Raw genomic sequence first — 21,240 nt, forward strand, 5'->3', positions numbered from 1 at the left:
TTCTCTATTTTTCACGTGTTAATAAGGTGCATTTGCTTTGTCTCTCCTATCACTACAGCTCAGACGACTGATCCAAAATTCTCCTCATCTCTTCATCAATTGAATGCTTTTGTAGCAACTAAAACTGGGCATAACTTTACTTTGCAATGTTTCTATGAAGGCAATGCTGCTGAAAGGTTTTACTGGTATAAGCAAACTCTGGGACAGAAACCACAGCTCATCTCTACAAGTATAAAACAAATGAAATATTTCATGATGAATTCAAGAACAATCCACGCTTTAAACTGGATACTGAAACAGGTAAAAATCACTTGAAGATAACCGATCTGCAAATTTCTGACTCCGCTACTTACTACTGCGCAAGAAGCTCTTCATACAAGTTTGAATTTTGAAAGGGCACTAATAGTCAATGTAAAGGGTTCAGGTTTGAATATCCCAGCTACGGTCCATCAGTCAGCATCTGAGAGCATCCAGCCAGGAGGCTCTGTGACTCTCAACTGTACAGTACACACTGGGACCTGTGATGGAGAACACAGTGTTTACTGGTTCAAGAACTTTGAAGAGTCTCAGCCAGGACTCATTTACACCCATGGAGGCAGGAATGATCAGTGTGAGAGGAAACCCAACACACACACACACACACACACACACACACACACACACACACACACACACACACACACACACACACACACACACACACACACCTGTGTCTACAACCTGCCGATGAAGAGTCTGAATCTTTCTCATGCTGGGATTTACTACTGTGCTGTTGCCTCATGTGGATACGTTCTGTTTGGAAACATTTTGACCATGAATATCTGTTGAAAATTAAAATGCAATCTATCCAATAGTTAGTCTAAACCAAAGTGGTGGATCGCCCAAATGAAAGACAAACTGACTGCCATCCTTAGAGCCAGTACATGTATACTAGAGTAATTTGACAGACATTTTTGTTCAACATGCCTTAGATTTTCTCATTGGGCGCAAAATGGATTTCAATGTCTAAAGCATTGGGTCATTTGGCACCACGTACAAACGGCCAAGAAGGAAAAGAAAGCTTTACATGTCGTTTTCTTAGACCTTGCCAATGCCTTTGGGTCAGTGCCTCATGAGGTGCTGTGAGCAGCCTTCAACTTCGTCCAAGTCCCAGAGGGCACCACAAAGCTGGTCAAAGGCTATTTCCAGGACCTCCAGTTTTGTGTTACAACTCAGGCTAGTACAACCGCCTGGCAGCACTTGGAGATAGGCATAATGGTGGGCTGCACCATCTCCCTACTGGTCTTCACCATGGTAATGGTGAAGGTTAATAATTCAAGCATCTCGATGGGTGGTCGGAGGGGAAAACCTGAAGAGCGGGCTGCGGCTTCCTCCAATCAGGGTGTATATGGATGACATGACTACCATAATATATATATATATATATATATATATATATATATATATATATATATATATATATATATATATATATATATATATAATATACGCATGCACCAAACGCAGCTGTACAAACTCCAGGGAAACATCAGATGGGCACGAATGGAGATTAAACCCAGAAAATCCTGCAGCATCTCCATTGTCAAGGGCCAGATTGCAAATAAGAGGTTCCACATCAATGACAAGCCGATACCAACGACCCTGGAGAAGCCCATAAAAAGCCTTGATCGGTGGTACAACCCAGATCTCAAAGACTCTGAACAGGTGGAACAACTCAAGCAGGATACCATCAGGGGCCTGAAGCAGATCAACAGCACTGTTCTCCCAGGGAAGCTGAAGCTCTGATGCTTTCAGTTCGGACTGCTGCCCCGCCTCATGTGACCTATTTCCATCTATGAGGTTACTCTATCTACTGTATATTATAGTGGAGCTGACACTCCCTTGGAAGGAAGCCATCGATGAGGCGTTTGAAAGGAAAAGGTTGTAATATGCAAACTTGGCTGCGGAGCAGGGAACTGGGGCTGGAAGGTAAACGTGCGTCCAGTGGAAGTGGGCTGCAGGGGCTTTGTAGCTAGTTCCACTACAAGGCTACTAAAGGAGGTTGGAATCTAATGACAGGCTCAGCAGAAGACCATCAAAGACTGTGCAACTGCTGCCGAAAGAAGCAGTCACTGGCTGTGGCTGAAGTGGAAGGAGACTGTATGGGCTGCCAAGACAACAGTACAACACACACCCTGGTCTGATCAGCCTGCGGTGGGCCAGCCTCTGGTGAGGATGTATTATGATAAAAGGCTGAAACACCCAATGGGGCCGAGGTGCTCAACTGATGTGTCGTATTGGAGGCACCAGGTGGTTTATCTCCCAATCCAATCCCACCCAAGAGACATCTCCAACAACAGCGCTTGTACTGAATTATCAAGGGATTCTAACATCTAATCATGGTAAGCATACTGTGCCACCAATTGCCATCAATTTTGCAATAAATAGCAAAACCCCTGTGGTTAACTGAGCTACAGCCAAAGTCTAAACAACATTTATGTCAACCAATAGTGTAGTTGGTCAGATTCTTTCCCATTTTCGATATATTTCTGCCAGCTATGTGCGTCATCATTTGTTAAACATGGCACAGTAAGGTTTTCAATTGACTTGTATTGGATGGTCAAGTTTGCTAAATTATGCCATGTACAGTATATTTTACTGCATTTGTTACAGTTTGGCCTTTCTATATCCCAGTCACTCTGAAACCTGTTGGCCCCTACCCCTATGTTCTTGTTTTTTTTCAATCAATTTTAGTGCAATTGGCTTTGTGGTTTTCTACAGGATGTAACAGTGTTTGCACTCTCACATACTATAGATGCTCTTAAAGACAGACCACTCAAACATCCCTCCCAGAAAAGTGCCGTTCTTATCAGGTAATGTACGCAAACGGCAATAATGTTACTTACTCGAAATTCTACTTCAAATACGACAGGAAAAGTATGTATGTATGTATGTATGTATGTATGTATGTATGTATGTATGTGTAAAAAACTATAACATTTATTGCTTGAGCCTCCATGCCTGTTTCTCCAGACTGTAACAGCTCTCCCCTCTGCCTCCAAAAAGTCTGGACTGTAATTAACTCATCCTGCACAAAAGCAGCCATAAGAACCTTTTTTAAACAAACGTATATGCACAGACATGCCTACACTCAGCAGTAGCCACTTTATACAGAACAATACAAAAACTGATTATGAATCAATATTGTATCTCTTTAAGACTGGAACCAAACACACCAGCAGTGAGCATGTGATCGCAAGTTTCCTAAATAGGATGTACATAGTCACTTCTGGTTGGCCAATCAAATGCATCCTTGTCTCTGAAGAGTGGAGACAAAATGCAGATTCTTTCCATTCAGCACGACAATTTGAGCATGATGACATCTCAAAAATTTCTCTTCTTCTATCTGACGTGTTTGTTCTGCGGAAAAGTTGGTGAGTTGTCTTTTTTGTGACTGCAAGTTTGAATTTGTTAAGCCACTACTCATGACATTAGTTCTGATATTCCGTTATGTTTTTCACGTGTTAATAAGGTGCATTTGCTTTGTCTCTCCTATCACTACAGCTCAGACGACTGATCCAAAATTATCCTCATCTTTTCACCAAGAGAGTGGTTTTGTATCAGCTAAAACTGGGGATAACTTCACTTTGAGATGTTTCTATGAAGGCAATGTTGCTTCAAGGTTTCACTGGTATAAGCAAACTCTGGGACAGAAACCACGGCTCATCTCTACTTATTACAAGTATGACAAAAATGGAACATTTCATGATGAATTCAAAAATAATCCACGCTTCACATTGGATACTGAAACAGGTAAATATAACTTGAAGATCACAGATTTGCGCGTTTTAGACTCAGCTACCTACTACTGTGCAAGTAATAAATTAATTATTGAATTTTCGGAGGGAATCTTAGTCAATGTAGAAGGTTCAGGTTTGAAGGTCCCAGCTACGGTCCATCAGTCAGCATCTGAGAGCAGCCAGCCAGGAGGCTCTGTGACTCTGGACTGTATAGTACACACTTGGACCTGTGATGGAGAACACAGTGTTTACTGGTTCAAGAACTCAGAAGAATCTCAGCCAGGACTCATTTACACCCATGGAGGCAGCAATGATCAGTGTGAGAGGAAAAACAACACACAAACACACATCTGTGTCTACAAGCTGCCGATGAAGAGTCTGAATCTTTCTCATACTGGAACCTACTACTGTGCTGTTGCCTCATGTGGACACATTCTGTTTGGAAATGGGACCAAGCTGAAGTTTGAAGGTAAGGAACTTTCTAGCACATGCTGTCTCATCTGATGGGTAGTAAAGACTAGAAAGTAGTTTCCCAATTTGAGGAGTTTGTCTTTGGGATTGTAAACTGCTTTCAAGCAAATTTCAGATTATGGACAATATAAAATTGACGTGACTAGTTTTGTAACTCACTGCCCAAACTTGGGATAAAAATAGCAAATATACAGAACAATACGTTGTGGTGTCTCTCTCTCTACAGATCAGTTGGGTTCTCCTGATTTGTTGTATTTCTTGAGCGGTGCTTTAACATTCACCACCATCCTGAATGCTTTACTAGCTTTCTCATTGTACAAGGTGAACAAGAGAAACAGCTGCCAATCTACAGGTAACTGCACTTTTTATATTTGGCAGCTTGAGTTCACAGAATTTTGCTTTTAAATAAAATTATGTTTTCTGTGTTGTACAACCAGATAACCAAGCACGATTTCCATCTTCCTCTACAGTGAATGCAGAGGTGTGTACAGTTTTGTTCAACCTAGACTCACAATACATATTTCCATATCACATCTCTACATTGTTAAATACTCTTGGACCATTATGTGCATTACTGTTTTCTACTACTACTGTATACTGTACATTGTATAGCAACATAAACTTCATTTTACTTGCTTAATTTTGTATTTCTGCACTTTAGTTATGTAACGTTATACTCTTATTGACTGATTCTTAGTCTTATTTATGCCTTAAATTTGACTAGGAGCAACTTTAACTCAACAATTTCCCTGAGCGGATCAATAAAGTATTCTGATAGCGCCACAATTACTTGTTTTATCAATACAATTTCTGCTAGGAACCATATTGTGATAGATCTACCTTTTATATATATTTTATTTTTACCAGGGTTACCAAGCTGCAGACAACCTCCATTATGCTGCTTTAAGTGTCAACCTGCCCAACAGATCAAGAAGGCAGAGGAACAACACCAACGATGAATGTGTGTACTCCAGTGTTAAACAATAGAGCTGGTGTGAGTGAAATATGAGGATGTGTAATGTAGATTTAGATATAGATCTTGAGAGAACAAGTTTTATTAAGATGCAGATTCTTTTTTGTTTTGCAATTTTCCGGTACAGTTAGGACAGGTTCATTGCTTGCCTTAAAAAGCTCCTCTTGTGCTGTGTATTGTGCATTTCCATGTACATTTTGTGCCTATAATGATCAAATAAATCTTATTTCTACATGAAACACTTTAACCTTGACACTTTGTGTATGTGTGTTTAATCCCTGGTTAGCATGGCACCATGCCATTTTGCCATAATGTATCATTTTAGTATTTTTAGTTGCATTTCAATTAGGGCTGTCAATCGATTAAAAAAAATTAACTAATTAATTGCACAATTTGCTGTAATTAATCGCTTTTTTAAATTGAGACTGAAGCTTATAATAATGGATATTTAAATGCTAAATCACTTAACTTTGCAAATATGAAGAAAAAACAAACAAGGAAAGGTTCTGCTAAGTTCAGAATGTTTAATATCTTTCAGAACAACAGCAGCAACAATTTGACTTAGTCCTGCTGAAGGCTGCTGGAAACGGCTAGAAACTGTCTGACTTGAGAGCAGCTTTTTGTCACCGTCCCCGGCTGCTGTCGCCTGCTCTCGTCTACTTTACAGGCGAGGCGCAGTTCATCTCCAACGAGCCGAGAGTTCAGTTCATCTCCAACGAGCAGAGAGTTCAGTTCATCTCCAACGAGCATATGTTCAGTTCATCTCCAACGAGCATATGTTCAGTTCATCTCCAACGAGCATATGTTCAGTTCATCTCCAACGAGCCTATGTTCAGTCGGCGGCAGGGCAGTCGGGACTCACCCGGAAATGGCGAGCGGAATGAGGTGACTAGTCTCTCAAAATCTGACGAAAATCTTTTAAACGGACCTTTGTTGAGCTGAAATGAAGACAGATTCAGCAACTGCACGGCCTATTTCTCACTTAAAATGTTTTCAGAAACATGTTTCAGTGAACTATCTTAGTACAATATGAGATCGTATTCTGAACGGCCGCCATGACAGTCTGGCTTTGAATTTACGGAGAAAACAAACCCATGTGACGCGTTTGTCCAATCAGCTGCCGGTTTTCATTACTTGGGCAACAATACAGAGTAGCGCCGCCTGCTGTTATGTAGACGTATTACGTTTCTCAGCCGCCACATGAAGTTAACAAACACAGCTGCGTTAATTGCGTCAATTTTTTTTAACGAGTTAAATATTAAAAAATTAACGCAAAAATTAACGCGTTAATTTTGACAGCCCTAATTTCAATACATGTTTCATTTATTGACATTCTATCTTGCACTTTCACTGTTCAATGAAGTGCGGCTTAAAATGTGTGGTGTCATATTTAAATTTTTGTAAGTCATGGGTGGAGGGGGGCTTACATGGGTTTTTGATTCCTAATTAATATTCTGTAAATCTGGAAAGCACTTTGTGGTGAATGCTTAAAAATTGCTATGTAAAATGTAATGATTATATTATTATGTGAACTGGAGAAAGCATGTGACTGACCTCATCCATCCCTGGCATAACAGAAATTTTTTTTAACTGATTTGTGGACACACATTTGGTGCATATATGAGACAAGCTGGAGCTCTCTGGCCCAGATGGTGTTTCCTGGAGCTTTTCTACAGCCCAAGGTACAACGTACATGATTCTTATTAAAGACAATTCTGCACACAAAAAAAAGATCAATTCCAATTCCCCCCACAAAAATATCTTGTTCGTTCAAAGTCTTGCAGTCTTCTTCCTCCTCTCCCTTCCAGATCTTTACTCTATTTATTCTGCCACACTGACATCACTAGCAGCAGCTGGCAGAGATAGAAAAATAATCCCATTTTTACGACATGCATTGAGACCACAAGACCACTCAAGGAAGATGGTTGAATGAGTGAAGAGTTGTTTGTCCGAGGATTCAAAATACTGTGCACGGTCAATATAGCACTATAGCCATTCAATAAGCATTAAATTACATTAAATATAGACTTTGGCCGACGTTAGGCATCCATGTTTGTTTACTTTACATCATACTAGAGGTTTCAGAGAAATATGAGTCATAACATGTGGACGGTTACTGAATGAGAAACCTGTAACGGTAACTTCAAAATGGCACAAATGCAGCATATGTCTTCTCAGATCGTATTATTCTCCCATTTCAAAATCATCTCTTTTTTCTGATATCCATTACTGCCCTCCAAAAATCTTTGTCATCACCACCATATCTCTAGACCTGGGGTCCATTTCAGGAAGGAGGTTTAACAAACTCTTGAGTCTAACCCTGATCTCTGAGTTGATTTACCCTGAGATGGGAATCGCTGAGTTTTCGGTTCCAGAACAGCTGATTTGAGTTGGTTCAATCAACTCGGAGTAGGTTCACTCAGAGTTAAGCACGTGCACCACCACAATAACAAGGCAGCTTGAATGGAGCCATGATACTACGATTCACCATGGTTACAACCACAAACAAACTGGTCGGCGGAAATACTCATGCGCACATACAGTGAGCGCATACAGCGAGTTTGAATGTATATTTAGTTAAAAAAAAAAAAAAGCAACACAGCAGCTGCTGTAAAAATAGCGAGAATTGGTGTGGGAGAAAATTGCTGCTCGAGTCAATTCGTAAGCTCTAATATAGTGTATTAATTTCATATTTAATCACAGGTAACCTATAATATTACTGGTGAAAACTGGAATGGTAGTAGGCTACACCTAATTCATTTAGGTGCAATCCTGTGGGCAAAAAAGTAAACTACTACTAATCCAATTCTGAAGTTGCAGCACCATCATTAACAGAATTATGATTTACAATAATTTATTTCTTTTTAGTTTCTTACTGGTTTGTGTCCAGGGAACTCTACACAAACATTTAAAACATGTTTCAGAGCATGTCACATTCTTCTGACGGCGCTTTGCTATACAGTGGCTTTACTAATATGCTTCATCAATGTTGTAAAGAAAACTGCCATTTGCAAAAATACATAATGCGACACAGAATCTGCTGGGATGTAGAGCATGTCCATGATGGGTGACGTTAGTGATATGGGGACAGATAAGGTTATGTAGGCTACATAACTGATAGACTGGGAAGAAATACGATACCGCTCAAATAGGTAGTTATCTGGAAATGAAAATGCATCTATAGTCGGGGCCTCAATATTATCTCCCGACGTATGTTTAACTCCCTGCGAAGTAATAGAGCTTCTTCATCAACGGGATCGTCAAAACGAAATGCCATGTTTGGAACAAAAACTTTTTATAGTCTGCCCAACAGTTAATAAACCAACCAGGTTTTTTTATTCATGCAGATAACAAATGCACTAAAATGCTCCTGATACAGACTGAATGAATGAATGAGGAAATGAAAGCTCGTTGTGTCAGAGGGAGGAGACCTCCAGAGAAACTAAGTTTCTTGAAGAAAACCTGCGCCCGACCAGGGTAGATTCACAGGCTCAGTTACCATAGTAACTGACTCTGAGGTTAAGTTACCTCTCTTTCTGAAACGGGCTGGAGTTACACCCCTCTCTCAGGTTTGATTACCTTCCCTTTCTGAAACAGAAAACCCAGAGTTTCCCCTCATCTCAGGGTTAACAAACTCAGAATTTTCACTAAACCGGCTTTCTGAAACGGACCCCTGCTAGGGACCCCTGCTATGCCTCTATTTATTTTTCTTTTTTGATGTGTCAGCAGTCCTTTGGCAGCACTGGGGAAAAGCCAAAAGCCTGATAGTTAGCATCTGTTCACAACACTTGAGGCTCTACGAGTTACTCTCTACCTTCCAGTCATTACTCAGGGACTCGTTGACCTCTACCCCTTTACTTTTTAAGCTTTTAGTTCAGCAGGCTCTGTGTTTTTTAACAGGATGTAGTGGTCTTTGTGCTCTCACATGCAATAGATAGAAATACCACACTTCTGAAAACAGTTCTTTAATCATAGAATACTACTTAACTAAAATACTACTTACACTGAGTGAAATAATTACTAATATAATATACCGCATTCGAAAATATATTGACGGGATGTAATGGTCAAAGAAAAAGACCCATTTAAGAGAATATATTTTCAAAAATATTGAACAGGATGAACAGAAAACATGAGTCACTTTAAATTTCAAAGCCTGTTCAACTTTACCTTAGTGGTTTCTATTTGCTTTCACTTCACTTCAGGCAAACCCCTAGTACAATGGAGGTCAGTGTTAGTTTTCCACTTCAGGTTATTGCTAACGTGTGTTCCAAGGAATTTAAAAGAGTCAGTCACACCTCAGTGCATTACTGGGTTTCATAATTGTAGGAGATGAGGCATACGATGGTTGTGTCATCTGCATATAATCACAACTAACCTCTAAATATTCAAATAACCTGCCAGAAACAACAATCCCATTACTTTGCAAATGCATTATTGTCTCAGATGAGTGGGGGAAAAACAATATCAATTATTTTCATTTCACATGGTTATTTGAAACACAATGACATCCCCAAACGTAATGTATCCAACATGTCTGTTTTGGGGGGAAATGGGTGAGTTGTGTTTTTGTAATTCCAACTTTTATGTAGTATGGTACAAATGGTTCAAATATTTTTTTCAATTACTGATTGATATGTCACAAAAAAGTAATTGTGCATTTGCTTTGTCTCTCACCAGCTCAGTCAAATAATCAAAAATTCTCTTCATTTCATCATCAAGAGAGAGGGGTTTGTATCAGCTAATGTGAGTGAAAGCTTGCTGTGTTTTTATTAAAATGTTGATATATGTGCACATCTTTTAATGTGCATTTGCACTATATTTGTTCAATTTGCATTTGTACTTAAGTGATAATGCCATCCATAAATATGGCAATTAATAATGCCCTTTTGTAATATATGATCAGTTTATTGCCAAATGTTTAGCACGATTAAGCCCTACTGTTATTAGTTATTAGTGTTAACATTATCATAAAACCACACAATGATTTATGAATCAATATCTTTAGGACTGTAACCAAAGACACCATGAATGGTAAACCTGTATTTCTACAGTGGCAGTGAGCATGTGATCAAGTTTCCTAAATAGGACGTACAGAGTCACTTCTGGTTGGCCAATCAAATGCATCCTTGTCTCTGAAGAGTGGAGACAAAATGCAGATTCTTTCCATTCAGCATGACAATTTCAACAAGATGACATCTCCAAATTTTCTCTTCTATCTGACATGTTTGTTCTTCGGAAAAGTTGGTAAGTTGCACTTTTTGAGACTGCAAGTTTCTCTGTTTTTCACATGTTAATAAGGAGTATTTGCTTTGTCTCTCCTATCACTACAGCTCAGAACACTGATTCGAAATTCTCCTCATCTCTCCATCAAGTAAATGCTTTTGTATCAGCTAAAACTGGGGATAACTTTACTTTGCAATGTTTCTATGAAGGCAATGCTGCTGCAAGGTTTTACTGGTATAAGCAAACTCTGGGACAGAAACCACGGCTCATCTCTACTTTCTACAAGTATAAAACAAATGAAATATTTCATGATGAATTCAACAACAATCCACGCTTTAAATTGGATACTGAAACAGGTAAAAATCACTTGAAGATAACAGATTTGCAAATTTCAGACTCCGCTACTTACTACTGCGCAAGAAGCTCCTCATACAAGTTTGAATTTTGCAAGGGCGCTACAGTCAATGTAAAGGATTCAGGTTTGAAGATCCCAGCTACGGTCCATCAGTCAGCATCTGAGAGCATCCAGCCAGGAGGCTCTGTGACTCTGGACTGTACAGTACACACTGGGACCTGTGATGGAGAACACAGTGTTTACTGGTTCAAGAACTCGGAAGAATCTCAGCCAGGACTCATTTACACCCATGGAGGCAGGAATGATCAGTGCAAGAGAAAACCCAACACACAAACACACACCTGTGTCTACAAGCTGCCGATGAAGAGTCTGAATCGTTCTCATGCTGGGACCTACTACTGTGCTGTTGCCTCATGTGGACACATTCTGTTTGGAAATGGGACTAAGCTGGATTTAGAGGGTAAGGAACTTTCTAGCACATGCTGTCTAATCTGATGGGTAGTAACAAGTAGAAAGTAATTTCCCCATTATAGGATTTGTCTTTGAGGAGGTTTTTGTCTATCTGAATCGAGGCTGTGAGGAGGGTGTCGTATGATGTAGAGATTGTAAAACCCTTTAAGGCAAATTTCTGATTGCTATATGCATAAAATTGACTTGACTAGTCATTGTAACTTACTAACCGAACGTGGGATAAAAACAGGAAATATACTGAAAGTCTCTGTCTCTCTACAGATGAGGTGGACTCTCCTTCTTTAGTGTTTTTCTTGAGTGCAGCTTTGGCTTTCACCACCATCCTGATCGTTTTACTGGCTTTCTTAATGTACAAGGTGAACAAAAGAAACAGCTGCCAAACTGCAGGTAATTGGTACTTATTCTATCTGGCAGATTGTGTTCACTGAATCTTGCTTGCAAATAAAATCTTTTCTGTGTTCTACAACCAGTAAACCACGCAACATTTCCATCTCCCTCCACAGCGAGTGCAGAGGTGTGTACAGTTTTCACGTTTTCATTAACCGTAAAAAAAATAAAAAAATAAAATCACATTACATGCATTACAATTAACTGTGTTGTCGACATAATTTCTGTGACAAACCATAATTTGCAATCTACGTTTAACTATTTTGCGAACAGGGTTACCAAGATGCAGACAACCTCCATTATGCTGCTCTAAATGTCACCCTGCCCAACAGATCAAGAAGACCGAGGAAAAACACCAACAATGAATGTGTGTACTCTAGTGTCAAGCAGTAGAACTGGACATTATTTCTACGTTCTGAGTAAGATGGAAGATTCTTCTTATAATCTCTTTGATTATGTACATACATAGATGTAGATATTTAAATAAATATCTGTATCTTTCATTGGTCCAAGATGTAAAGAGTGAAGAGAAGACTGATAGGAATGGACAAAGTTATTAGCAAAAAAAGAAGTTTAAATTATCTATGTTGTTCTACGAGACAGTGTTGACCTGTTGTTAATTGGCCCTTCTCCAACACTCCTGTTGATTTGCAGAGGGAATTTTAGAGAATAATTCAAACAAAGAAGTTTGATGTCAGTTCATTTAGAAAGCCAGATTGATGCTGTACAACAACCTGGTCTTTGGCTATAAGGGCTCGGATTAATTTACCAGTAAGTGGCATTATTTGTATTTTATCGGTAAAACTTTACAGTAAGGTACATAAAAAAATAGGTAGTTAATGATTAGTTACGGTTTTTGAAAGAGTAACGAATGATTGTTACTGTTTTTTCAGAAGGGTAGTTACTGTTTTTCAGAAGGGTAGTTACTGTTTTTCAGAAGGTTAGTTACGTTTTTTCATAAGGGTAATTACTGTTTTTTAAAAGAGTTACAAAGGATTAGTTACTGTTTTTCAGAAGGGTAGTTACTGTTTTTTCAAAGAGTAACTAATGATTAATTAGTTTTTCAGAAGGGTAGTTACTCTTTCAAAAAGCAGTAACTACCCTTCTGAAAAACAGTAACTACCATTCTGAATAACCGTAACTAATCATTCGTTATTTTTCAGAAAAGTAACTAATCATTAACAACCCATTTTTTTGTGTAACTTATTGTAAAAGGTTACCATTTTATCTTTAATTTCTTTGACTTAATTACTTGTATTGTGCATTTCCATGAACATCTTGTGTCAAATAAGAATAAATAAATCAAATCTATTGAAGGAACACTAACAATGTTTGTATGCTTCTGTTCAGTCCCTTGTACTGTAAGGTAACTTTGGCTTTGTCATGCATTAATGAATGTTTTGAATTGGTGATGGTGCTAGATTAAAAGACAGGAAAACGCTTTTTACAGTTAATCCTCTGGGGACCGTGACTGTACCACATTTCAATCCCTCAAATAGTTGTGGATATATCTAAATAGTGTTAAAGCAAAAATATCAAAATAATGGTGGCACTAGTCAGGGGGAAAAGTCAGGGGATTACCAAAGTCGGTAGGAATCATCCAGAGGGGGACATTAATGTCCGTACCATATTTTATGGCAATCCATCCCATTGTTGTCCAAGTATTTCACTCTGAAGGAAAAATTGCAACCTGATTGTGGCACTAGAGGAAAGGTCAGGTTATCATCAAAGTCCTACATAATCTGGAAACCACGAAGATCTGTACATAATCATGTGCTAATCCATTATGTAAATGTTGAGATATTTCATAGGATAAGTGAAAACGTTTGACATACTGATGGTGCTAAAGGAAAAGTCACAGGGATCACCAAAGCCATCAGAATGTATCCTCTAGTAAACGGTTATATCTGTAGCTAAATGTAGGGCAATCCATGTCATTCTTCTCCCTCTGAACAAAAAATGTCAATCCCATAGTGACAACACAGGAACATGTAGCAAAGTAGTAGGATTTATCATCTAAGGACCATGAATCTCTGTTGAAAATTAAAATGCAGTCCATCCAATAGTTAGTCTGAACCAAAGTGGTGGATCTCCCAATTGAAAGACAAACTGACTGCCATCTTTAGAGCCATACTGCTAGCATGGCTAAAATCAATTTCTCCCTTTTCAGTGATGCATTATCACGGAGACCTTGGTCCATAGCAATAGGGCCTGTGGGCACAAAAGTGTTTCTTCATGACAACTTTAAGAATCCATTAATGCTATATATGTCATATATATATATATCATTGGATCATCATGCCATTGTTTTATTGACTAGCCAATGCATAACCTCTTAACCTTCCAGATACCTCTGCCCCATGTATACTAGAGTAATTGGGCAGATGTTTTTGTTCAACATGCCTTAGATTTTCTCATTGGGAGCAATATGGATTTCAGTGTCTAAAAGCATTGTGTGCCTCCAATTGCCATCAATTTTGCAATAAATGGCAAAACCCCTGTGGTTAACTGAACTACAGCCAAAGTCTAAACAACATTTACGTCGACTAATAGTGTAGTTGGTCAGATTCTTTCCCATTTTCGATAATATTTCTGCCAGCTATGTGCGTCATCATTTGTTAAACACAAAGGTTTTTAATTGACTTTCAGCATTTGTATTGAATGTCCAAGTTTGCTTCATTATGCCTTGTACAGTATATATTACTGCATTTGGTACAGTTTGGCCTTTCTACATCCAAGTCACTCTGGCTACGTTCTGACTGCAGGCAAAAGTGGCCTAAATCCGACCGGTCAGACTTCTTCAACAGTAGTGTGAACACTCAAATCTAGATTTTTTCAAATCAGATCCAGGCCACTTCCATATGTGGTCCTGAATCAGACCTAGATCAGATTTTTTTTTCAATGCAGCCGCAGTGTGAACAACCAAGGCAGATTTGATGCGACTTTTACCTCAATAACCCTCGCTGTGCCCTCTCTCTCCGCTGGGAGGGGTGGGGCCCCCGCTCCTGGTGCGGATGTCAACCGGGGCGGACTGTCCTTAGTGTGCCCCAACCGCGTCGCGTCGCCAGCGCGAGGATGGGCTCATGTAAAAAGGCGATGTCGGCAACCCACCCGACCCATCTTGAAACATGGACCAAGGTGTCTAACACGCACGCAAGTCAGAGGGTCGCCCCGTGGTGCAATGAAAGTGAGGGCCGGCGAAAATTGCTGCTGCGCTAATATACCCAGAGAAAAAAAAAAAAAAGAGACGTTTGAGAACGTGCCGCCTGACATACAATTAATATTGAGCAGAATTGAGTTTAGCCTATTGTTGCGGCCCTCCACAACAGTCCCCGTTTCTCATGTGGCCCCTTGGGAAAATGAATTGCCCACTCCTGCCAGGACAACGTATGTAGGAGACTGGCTAAATTAATTCACACACCTCTAATTAGCTCATACGGGCTACTTAGGTGTGTAGAAGCTAGCTGCTAGTCTGGGCTGTGAACATTATGGTCTGTTTATATTAATATAATTAACAGTCTATGGGTCTAAACCATTTATGGAGTCAAAACACGTGATTTGGCCTGGAACTGTTGTTTGTTTGTGAAGGATGGCCCTCAGAACTAACAATGTATGGTACTTTCACTTTCAGTTGATTTGAAAACATTTTATGGGATGGTCCGAACTAAAATTGCACATTATACCTTTCTAAGGGTCTTAAATAACATGTGTGACATATGTTATGTTGTTATAACTAGATTTTTCTTTAATTAAAAACAAAATAGTTTTGGATTTATGACCCCTTGTCCTATTTTCACTACATGGGAGAGATTTCCCCCCCCCTTTTTAGTTTTTTTTTTTAAATGTAACTAAGTAACTTTTACTTAAAGTACATTTTATATTAACTACTTATTACTTTTACTTGAGTAATTTTTCAGATAGGTATTTTTACTTGTACTTGAGTAATATTTAATCAAAGTATTGGTACTTTTACTTGAGTAAAATATTTTAGTACTTTTTCCACCTCTGCTTACCCCTATGTTCTTGTTTATTGTATCTTTTTTAATGCAATTGGCTTTGTGGTTTTCTACAGGATGTAACAGTGTTTGCACTCTGTCATAATATAGATGCTCTTAAAGACAAAGACCACTCAAACATCCCTCAACTTCAAATACAACAGGAAAAGGAAAGTATGTATGTATGTGTGCATACGTACTGTATGTACGTACGTGTGTAGGGGTAAAAAAAACAAATAAAATGCCTTCATGGCTGCTTCTCCAGACTGTAACAGCTCTCCCCTCATTCTCCTTATTTCATCATCAAGAGAGAGTGGGTTTGTATCAGCTAATGTGAGTGAAAGCTTGCTGTGTTTATATTGACATGTTGGTATACGTGCACATCTTTTAATGTGCGTTTGCACTATATTTGTTCAATTGTACTTGTGTCAAGTGTTAATGTTATTCATTAAAAGCAACCAATAATGCCCTGTTGTAATATATGATCAGTTTATTGCCAAATGTTAAGGACGACTAAGCCCTACTGTATGTTATTAGTGTTAACATTATCATAAAACCACACAATGATTGATATGAATCAATATCTTTAGGACTGTAACAAAAGACACCATGAATGGTAAACCTGTATTTCTACAGTGGCAGTGAGCATGTGTCAAGTTTCCTAAATAGGACAGTGTCACTTCTGGTTGGCCAATCAAATGCATCCTTGTCTCTGAAGAGTAGAGACAAAATGCAGATTCTTTCCATTCAGCACGACAATTTGAACACGATGACATCTCCAAAGTTTCTCTTCTATCTGACGTGTTTGTTCTTTGGAAAAGTTGGTGAGTTGTCTTTTTTGTGACTGCAAGTTTGAATTTGTTAAGCCACTACTCATGACATTAGTTCTAATATTCGTTATGTTTTTCACGTGTTAATAAGGTGCATTTGCTTCGTCTCTCCTATCACTACAGCTCAGACAACTGATCCAAAACTCTCCTCATCTCTCCATCAAGAGAGGGGTTTAGTATCAGCTAAAACTGGGGATAACTTCACTTTGAGATGTTTCTATAAAGGCGATGTTGCTTCAAGGTTTTACTGGTATAAGCAAACTCTGGGACAGAAACCACGGCTCATCTCTACTTATTACAAGTATGAAAAAAATGGAACATTTCATGATGAATTCAAAAACAATCCACGCTTCACATTGGATACTGAAACAGGTAAATATCACTTGAAGATCACAGATGTGCGCGTTTCAGACTCAGCTACCTACTACTGTGCAAGTTATACATTATCAATTGAATTTGCGGAGGGAACCTTAGTCGATGTAGAAGGTTCAGGTTTGAAGATCCCAGCTACGGTCCATCAGTCAGCATCTGAGAGCATCCAGCCAGGAGGCTCTGTGACTCTGGACTGTATAGTACACACTGGGACCTGTGATGGAGAACACACCAGTGTTTACTGGTTCAAGAAGTCGGGAGAATCTCAGCCAGCACTCATTTACACCCATGGAGGAAGGAATGATCAGTGTGAGAGGAAAAACAACACACAAACACACATCTGTGTCTACAAGCTGCCGATGAAGAGTCTGAATCTTTCTCATACTGGAACCTACTACTGTGCTGTTGCCTCATGTGGACACATTCTGTTTGGAAACAGGACCAAGCTGGAGTTAGAAGGTAAGGAACTTTCTTGCAGAAGTTGTCTCAGCTAATGAATTGTTATTGTGTTAACCATCATCTTAGATAAAAAGAGAATACAATTTGAAAGCTCTGTACTGTGTCCTAATGTCTCACAACAGATGAGGTGTACTCTCCTGTCTTGGTGTATTTCTTGAGTGGTGCTTTGGCATTCACCACCATCCTGAGTGTTTTACTGGCTTTCTTTCTGTACATTATGAACAAGAGAAACAGCTGCCAATGTACAGGTAAATGCTGCTGTTCGTACAGTACCTACAGAGTGTCATTTTTCAACATGGCAGTACAGAAACACAGCTTTCCATGATCTTTCAGGGTCTCACGCAAGCGTTTCCTCGTCCTCACCAACAAATGCAGAGGTATTTTCGGCTGATTAACCTACGTAACATATTTTTAGAACCTAACAATGGCTGTGTGGAAAATTGTGATTTACAGTTTTACGTTTCATTGCTAGGGATACAAAAATGAGGAAAATCTCCATTACGCTGCTTTGAGGGTAAACAAGGCAAGCAGATCGAGAAGACAGAGGGACGACACCGAGGATGAATGTGTGTACTCCGGTGTGAAACAATAAAAATGGACATGTCTTCATCTTTTAAAGTGTTTCGTAATTTGGCTTTTCTTGAAACAGGAAAAAAAATTGCTTACATTATTTTACCTATAAATGTATGATGTAAGGGTTTTACCTTCTAATAAACTAATACGAGCCAAAAGAAGCTTTTCTAATTATAATGTATCAAGTCCAATGATCTCCACTGTGTCTGTCCCAGTGGTTTGCAATAACCTTACAAATTGGGTTCTGGTGCTGTTCTTACCATAGGGAACAACCCACACCATCTGAGAGGTAAATTATGATGGCATTTTGTTGCTTTACTTAGTGAGTAAGTAAGTACAGTAAGTACATTTTATTCATATAGCACCTAATACATATAGTTACAAAGTACTTCACAGGCCTAATAAATTAATGGGTTAAAACCCAATGATCCTCACTAAAAATCTCAATAAATCAAAAAGGCAAGGGATATAAAAATACAGCGTAATAAGGTCAACAATGTGGCTAATTGTGGCCAGGTTGGGGGCCAGAGCAGGCGCACATATACTGGGAGGTTTATGCCTCGACGCAGGAGGTCCAGGGTTCGAATCCGACCCGTGACAATTTCCTGCATGTCTTCCCCCTCTCTCTCCCCTTTCTCACCTAGCTGTCCTGTCAAATAAAAGGCAGAGAATGCCCAAAAATAATCGCAAAAATCAAAAGAAAAAACAATGTGGCTAATTGCAAGCTTGACTAAAAAGATGCGTCTTTTGGTAAGCGACGATAACTTTAACTTTCAGCTTTGTACGGTGAACAGCCAGTAAGCCCATGATCGGAGGACCTCAACAACCTGAAAACTGAAGGGTACAGCAGGTCTCCAAAAGTAGGCAGGTGCCTGGTCACGGAGGGCTTTGTATGTGATGACAAGAACTAGTTGATTGAGTGATTGTGTTGATGGCGTGCCACAAACCCAAACTCTTTTTAATGTTTCCATGCGGTCGGCCGTGTAATGACAAAATCTCTCTATGGTTTTGTAAGGCTTTGTTCTGAACTACTCTGAAATATTGAGCTTGAGAGAGAGAGAAAGAGAGAGAGAGAGAGAGAGAGAGAGAGAGAGTGTGTGTGTACAGTACGTGTATGTGTACAGTATGTGTGTGTGTGTGTATACAGTGCGTGTGTGTGTGTGTGTGTGTGTGTGTGTTTGTGTACAGTATGTGTGTGTATAAAGGAAGTGTGTATGTGTGTGTATACAGTATGTGGGTTTGTGTGTGTATGTCCAGTATGTGTGTGTACGTGTGTGTCTGTGTACGTGTGCAAACTATAAATGATAATATTGTGGTGAGGAAAATGTAAATGACAAAAGACAAGCTAAGGATGTTCATGAATATTAAGATAATTTTTGGAGTTTTGATGTCTGTGAAGCACTTTGTAGACTTATTTTTATAAAGAGCTATATAAAAGTATTTTTTTATTTTTTATTGGGGTTTTTAACATACATGGCGTCACATAAAACCAGGAAGTATATATATATATATAGCACTGAGAGATTTACAATTCTACTTGTGTAAGCTGCTCTGTGGTTTCCAGGTAAGAGGGGCCTCAGGTGGTTCTAAGAAAGGTCTGGGAGGAAGTGACATTTGCTTCAGATCAGAGAAAAGCAGACAGCATATCTGCTCTGGATTAGAAAACATTACAGAGGTCAGGAATGTTAATATCATAGATTAGCTGGTAGAAACACGGAGGTGGAATCAACACACCTTTAAATGAATTAGGCAGTGTATTAGTCATAACTTTAGAGGAGGTTAATGTTAAGTTTTAGTTTGCTTCATCACTGAGCCTTCTATCAGAGGACCAGAGCCATCTGTATTCAGCAAATGTAACAAAAAAACTCTTACAAATGATTACCATGCTGTGTTCTTAGTGGATTTTAATAAATAAATATGCCTGCATGTTATTTGCTCTCTTGTTTCATTGACAAAGGTTAAGCATAAGCAAACTGCAGTCTATGGTAAACTGGTGTTTCCGAAACAGACAAAAACCACGACTTTAAAGTGAGTAAAGGTGTGAGGTGTGAGTACATGATGTTTAACAAGTGATGTTGCCTGCGGTAAATTTATTTTTTTCAAGAGCTAGACTTGGCAGTATACGTCACACAGAGAGCACATGATTGGGTTTCCTTCATAATGAATTTGTTGGCCCGTCAAACGCTTCCTTGTCTCTGGAGAGTGGAGACAAAATGCAGATTCTTTTCATTCAGCACTACAATTTGAACACAATGACGTCTCCAAAAACTTTTCTGACATGTTTGTTCTTCGGAAAAGTTGGTGAGTTGTATTTTTTGTGAATGCAAGTTTGAATTTGTTAAGCTACTACTCATGACATTAGTTCTGATATTAGTTATGTTTTTCACGTGTTAATAAGGTGCATTTGCTTTCTCTCTCCTATCACTACAGCTCAGACAACTGATCCGAAACTCTCCTCATCTCTTCATCAAGAGAGTGGTTTAGTATCAGCTAAAACTGGGGATAACTTTACTTTGAGATGTTTCTATAAAGGCGATGTTGCTTCAAGGTTTTACTGGTATAAGCAAACTCTGGGACAGAAACCACGGCTCATCTCTACTTTCTACAAGTTTGAAACAAATGGAACATTTCATGATGAATCAGGAGGCTCTGTGACTCTGGACTGTACAGTACACACTGGGACCTGTGATGGAGAACACAGTATTTACTGGTTTAAGAAGTCAGAAGAATCTCAGCCAGGACTCATTTACACCCATGGAGGCAGGACTGATCAGTGTGAGAGAAAAACCAACACACAAACACACACCTGTGTCTACAAGCTGCCTATCAAGAACCTGAGCAGAAACTCGAGTGAAGATAATTACCTCTTCTGAAGAGTCCATCATGTCGTCCTCCTTGCATACTAGCAACTGCGTGGAGGAGGGGTGGGGGCGCGTACGCGATCACAGAAGGCTTGTTTCACGTGGTCGCGCCGACAGTTTTATGGTCATTACTTAGAATTCCTCATGGGGAGGACAGAAACTATGCACTATAGCTTTAAAGTATTTTAAAGTTGGGTAAGTTCAGAAAAATTCTCCGAAACCACAGAAACATAGATTTTCATAGTAAAATTAATTTTAGACAATGCATTGACTCACTCTATATATATTCTTAATTTTAATGAATACTCAACTTTATTATCACTAAAAATGCTTTTTTTTCAGAAAAAACTATCAGACCTGCATGTTACCTTATCTTCTAGACATGACAGTTAGCCCACTGCCAAGTGCTGAGCATGACTAGACTCCACTGTAAACATTATGGTGTATAAACCTTATAACCTGTAATTTATTTCCCTCCAATGTTAAAT

General features: G+C 39.1%; 3 protein-coding genes across 3 annotated transcripts; all 3 read left to right on the forward strand.

The window, feature by feature from the left end:
• The first annotated feature begins 3,345 nt into the window (after positions 1-3,345).
• On the forward strand, positions 3,346-5,290 carry LOC114545809 (uncharacterized). The gene is made up of 5 exons (XM_028564343.1): positions 3,346-3,413; positions 3,544-4,248; positions 4,477-4,602; positions 4,688-4,731; positions 5,118-5,290. Exons 1-5 carry the CDS (start codon positions 3,353-3,355, stop codon positions 5,235-5,237), a joined length of 1,056 nt encoding a protein of 351 aa, XP_028420144.1. The 5' UTR covers positions 3,346-3,352; the 3' UTR covers positions 5,238-5,290.
• A 5,125-nt stretch (positions 5,291-10,415) lies between these two features.
• On the forward strand, positions 10,416-12,098 carry LOC114545812 (uncharacterized). The gene is made up of 5 exons (XM_028564347.1): positions 10,416-10,470; positions 10,557-11,264; positions 11,537-11,662; positions 11,746-11,789; positions 11,936-12,098. The coding sequence occupies exons 1-5, from the start codon at positions 10,416-10,418 to the stop codon at positions 12,053-12,055; spliced, it is 1,053 nt and encodes a 350-aa protein (XP_028420148.1). The 3' UTR covers positions 12,056-12,098.
• A 4,297-nt stretch (positions 12,099-16,395) lies between these two features.
• LOC114545814 (uncharacterized) lies at positions 16,396-17,910 on the forward strand. The gene is made up of 5 exons (XM_028564349.1): positions 16,396-16,481; positions 16,611-17,318; positions 17,441-17,566; positions 17,652-17,695; positions 17,791-17,910. The coding sequence occupies exons 1-5, from the start codon at positions 16,427-16,429 to the stop codon at positions 17,908-17,910; spliced, it is 1,053 nt and encodes a 350-aa protein (XP_028420150.1). The 5' UTR covers positions 16,396-16,426.
• The last annotated feature ends 3,330 nt before the right edge of the window (positions 17,911-21,240 follow it).

Source organism: Perca flavescens, chromosome 19 (assembly GCF_004354835.1).
Source record: "Perca flavescens isolate YP-PL-M2 chromosome 19, PFLA_1.0, whole genome shotgun sequence".
Lineage (NCBI taxonomy): Eukaryota > Metazoa > Chordata > Actinopteri > Perciformes > Percidae > Perca > Perca flavescens.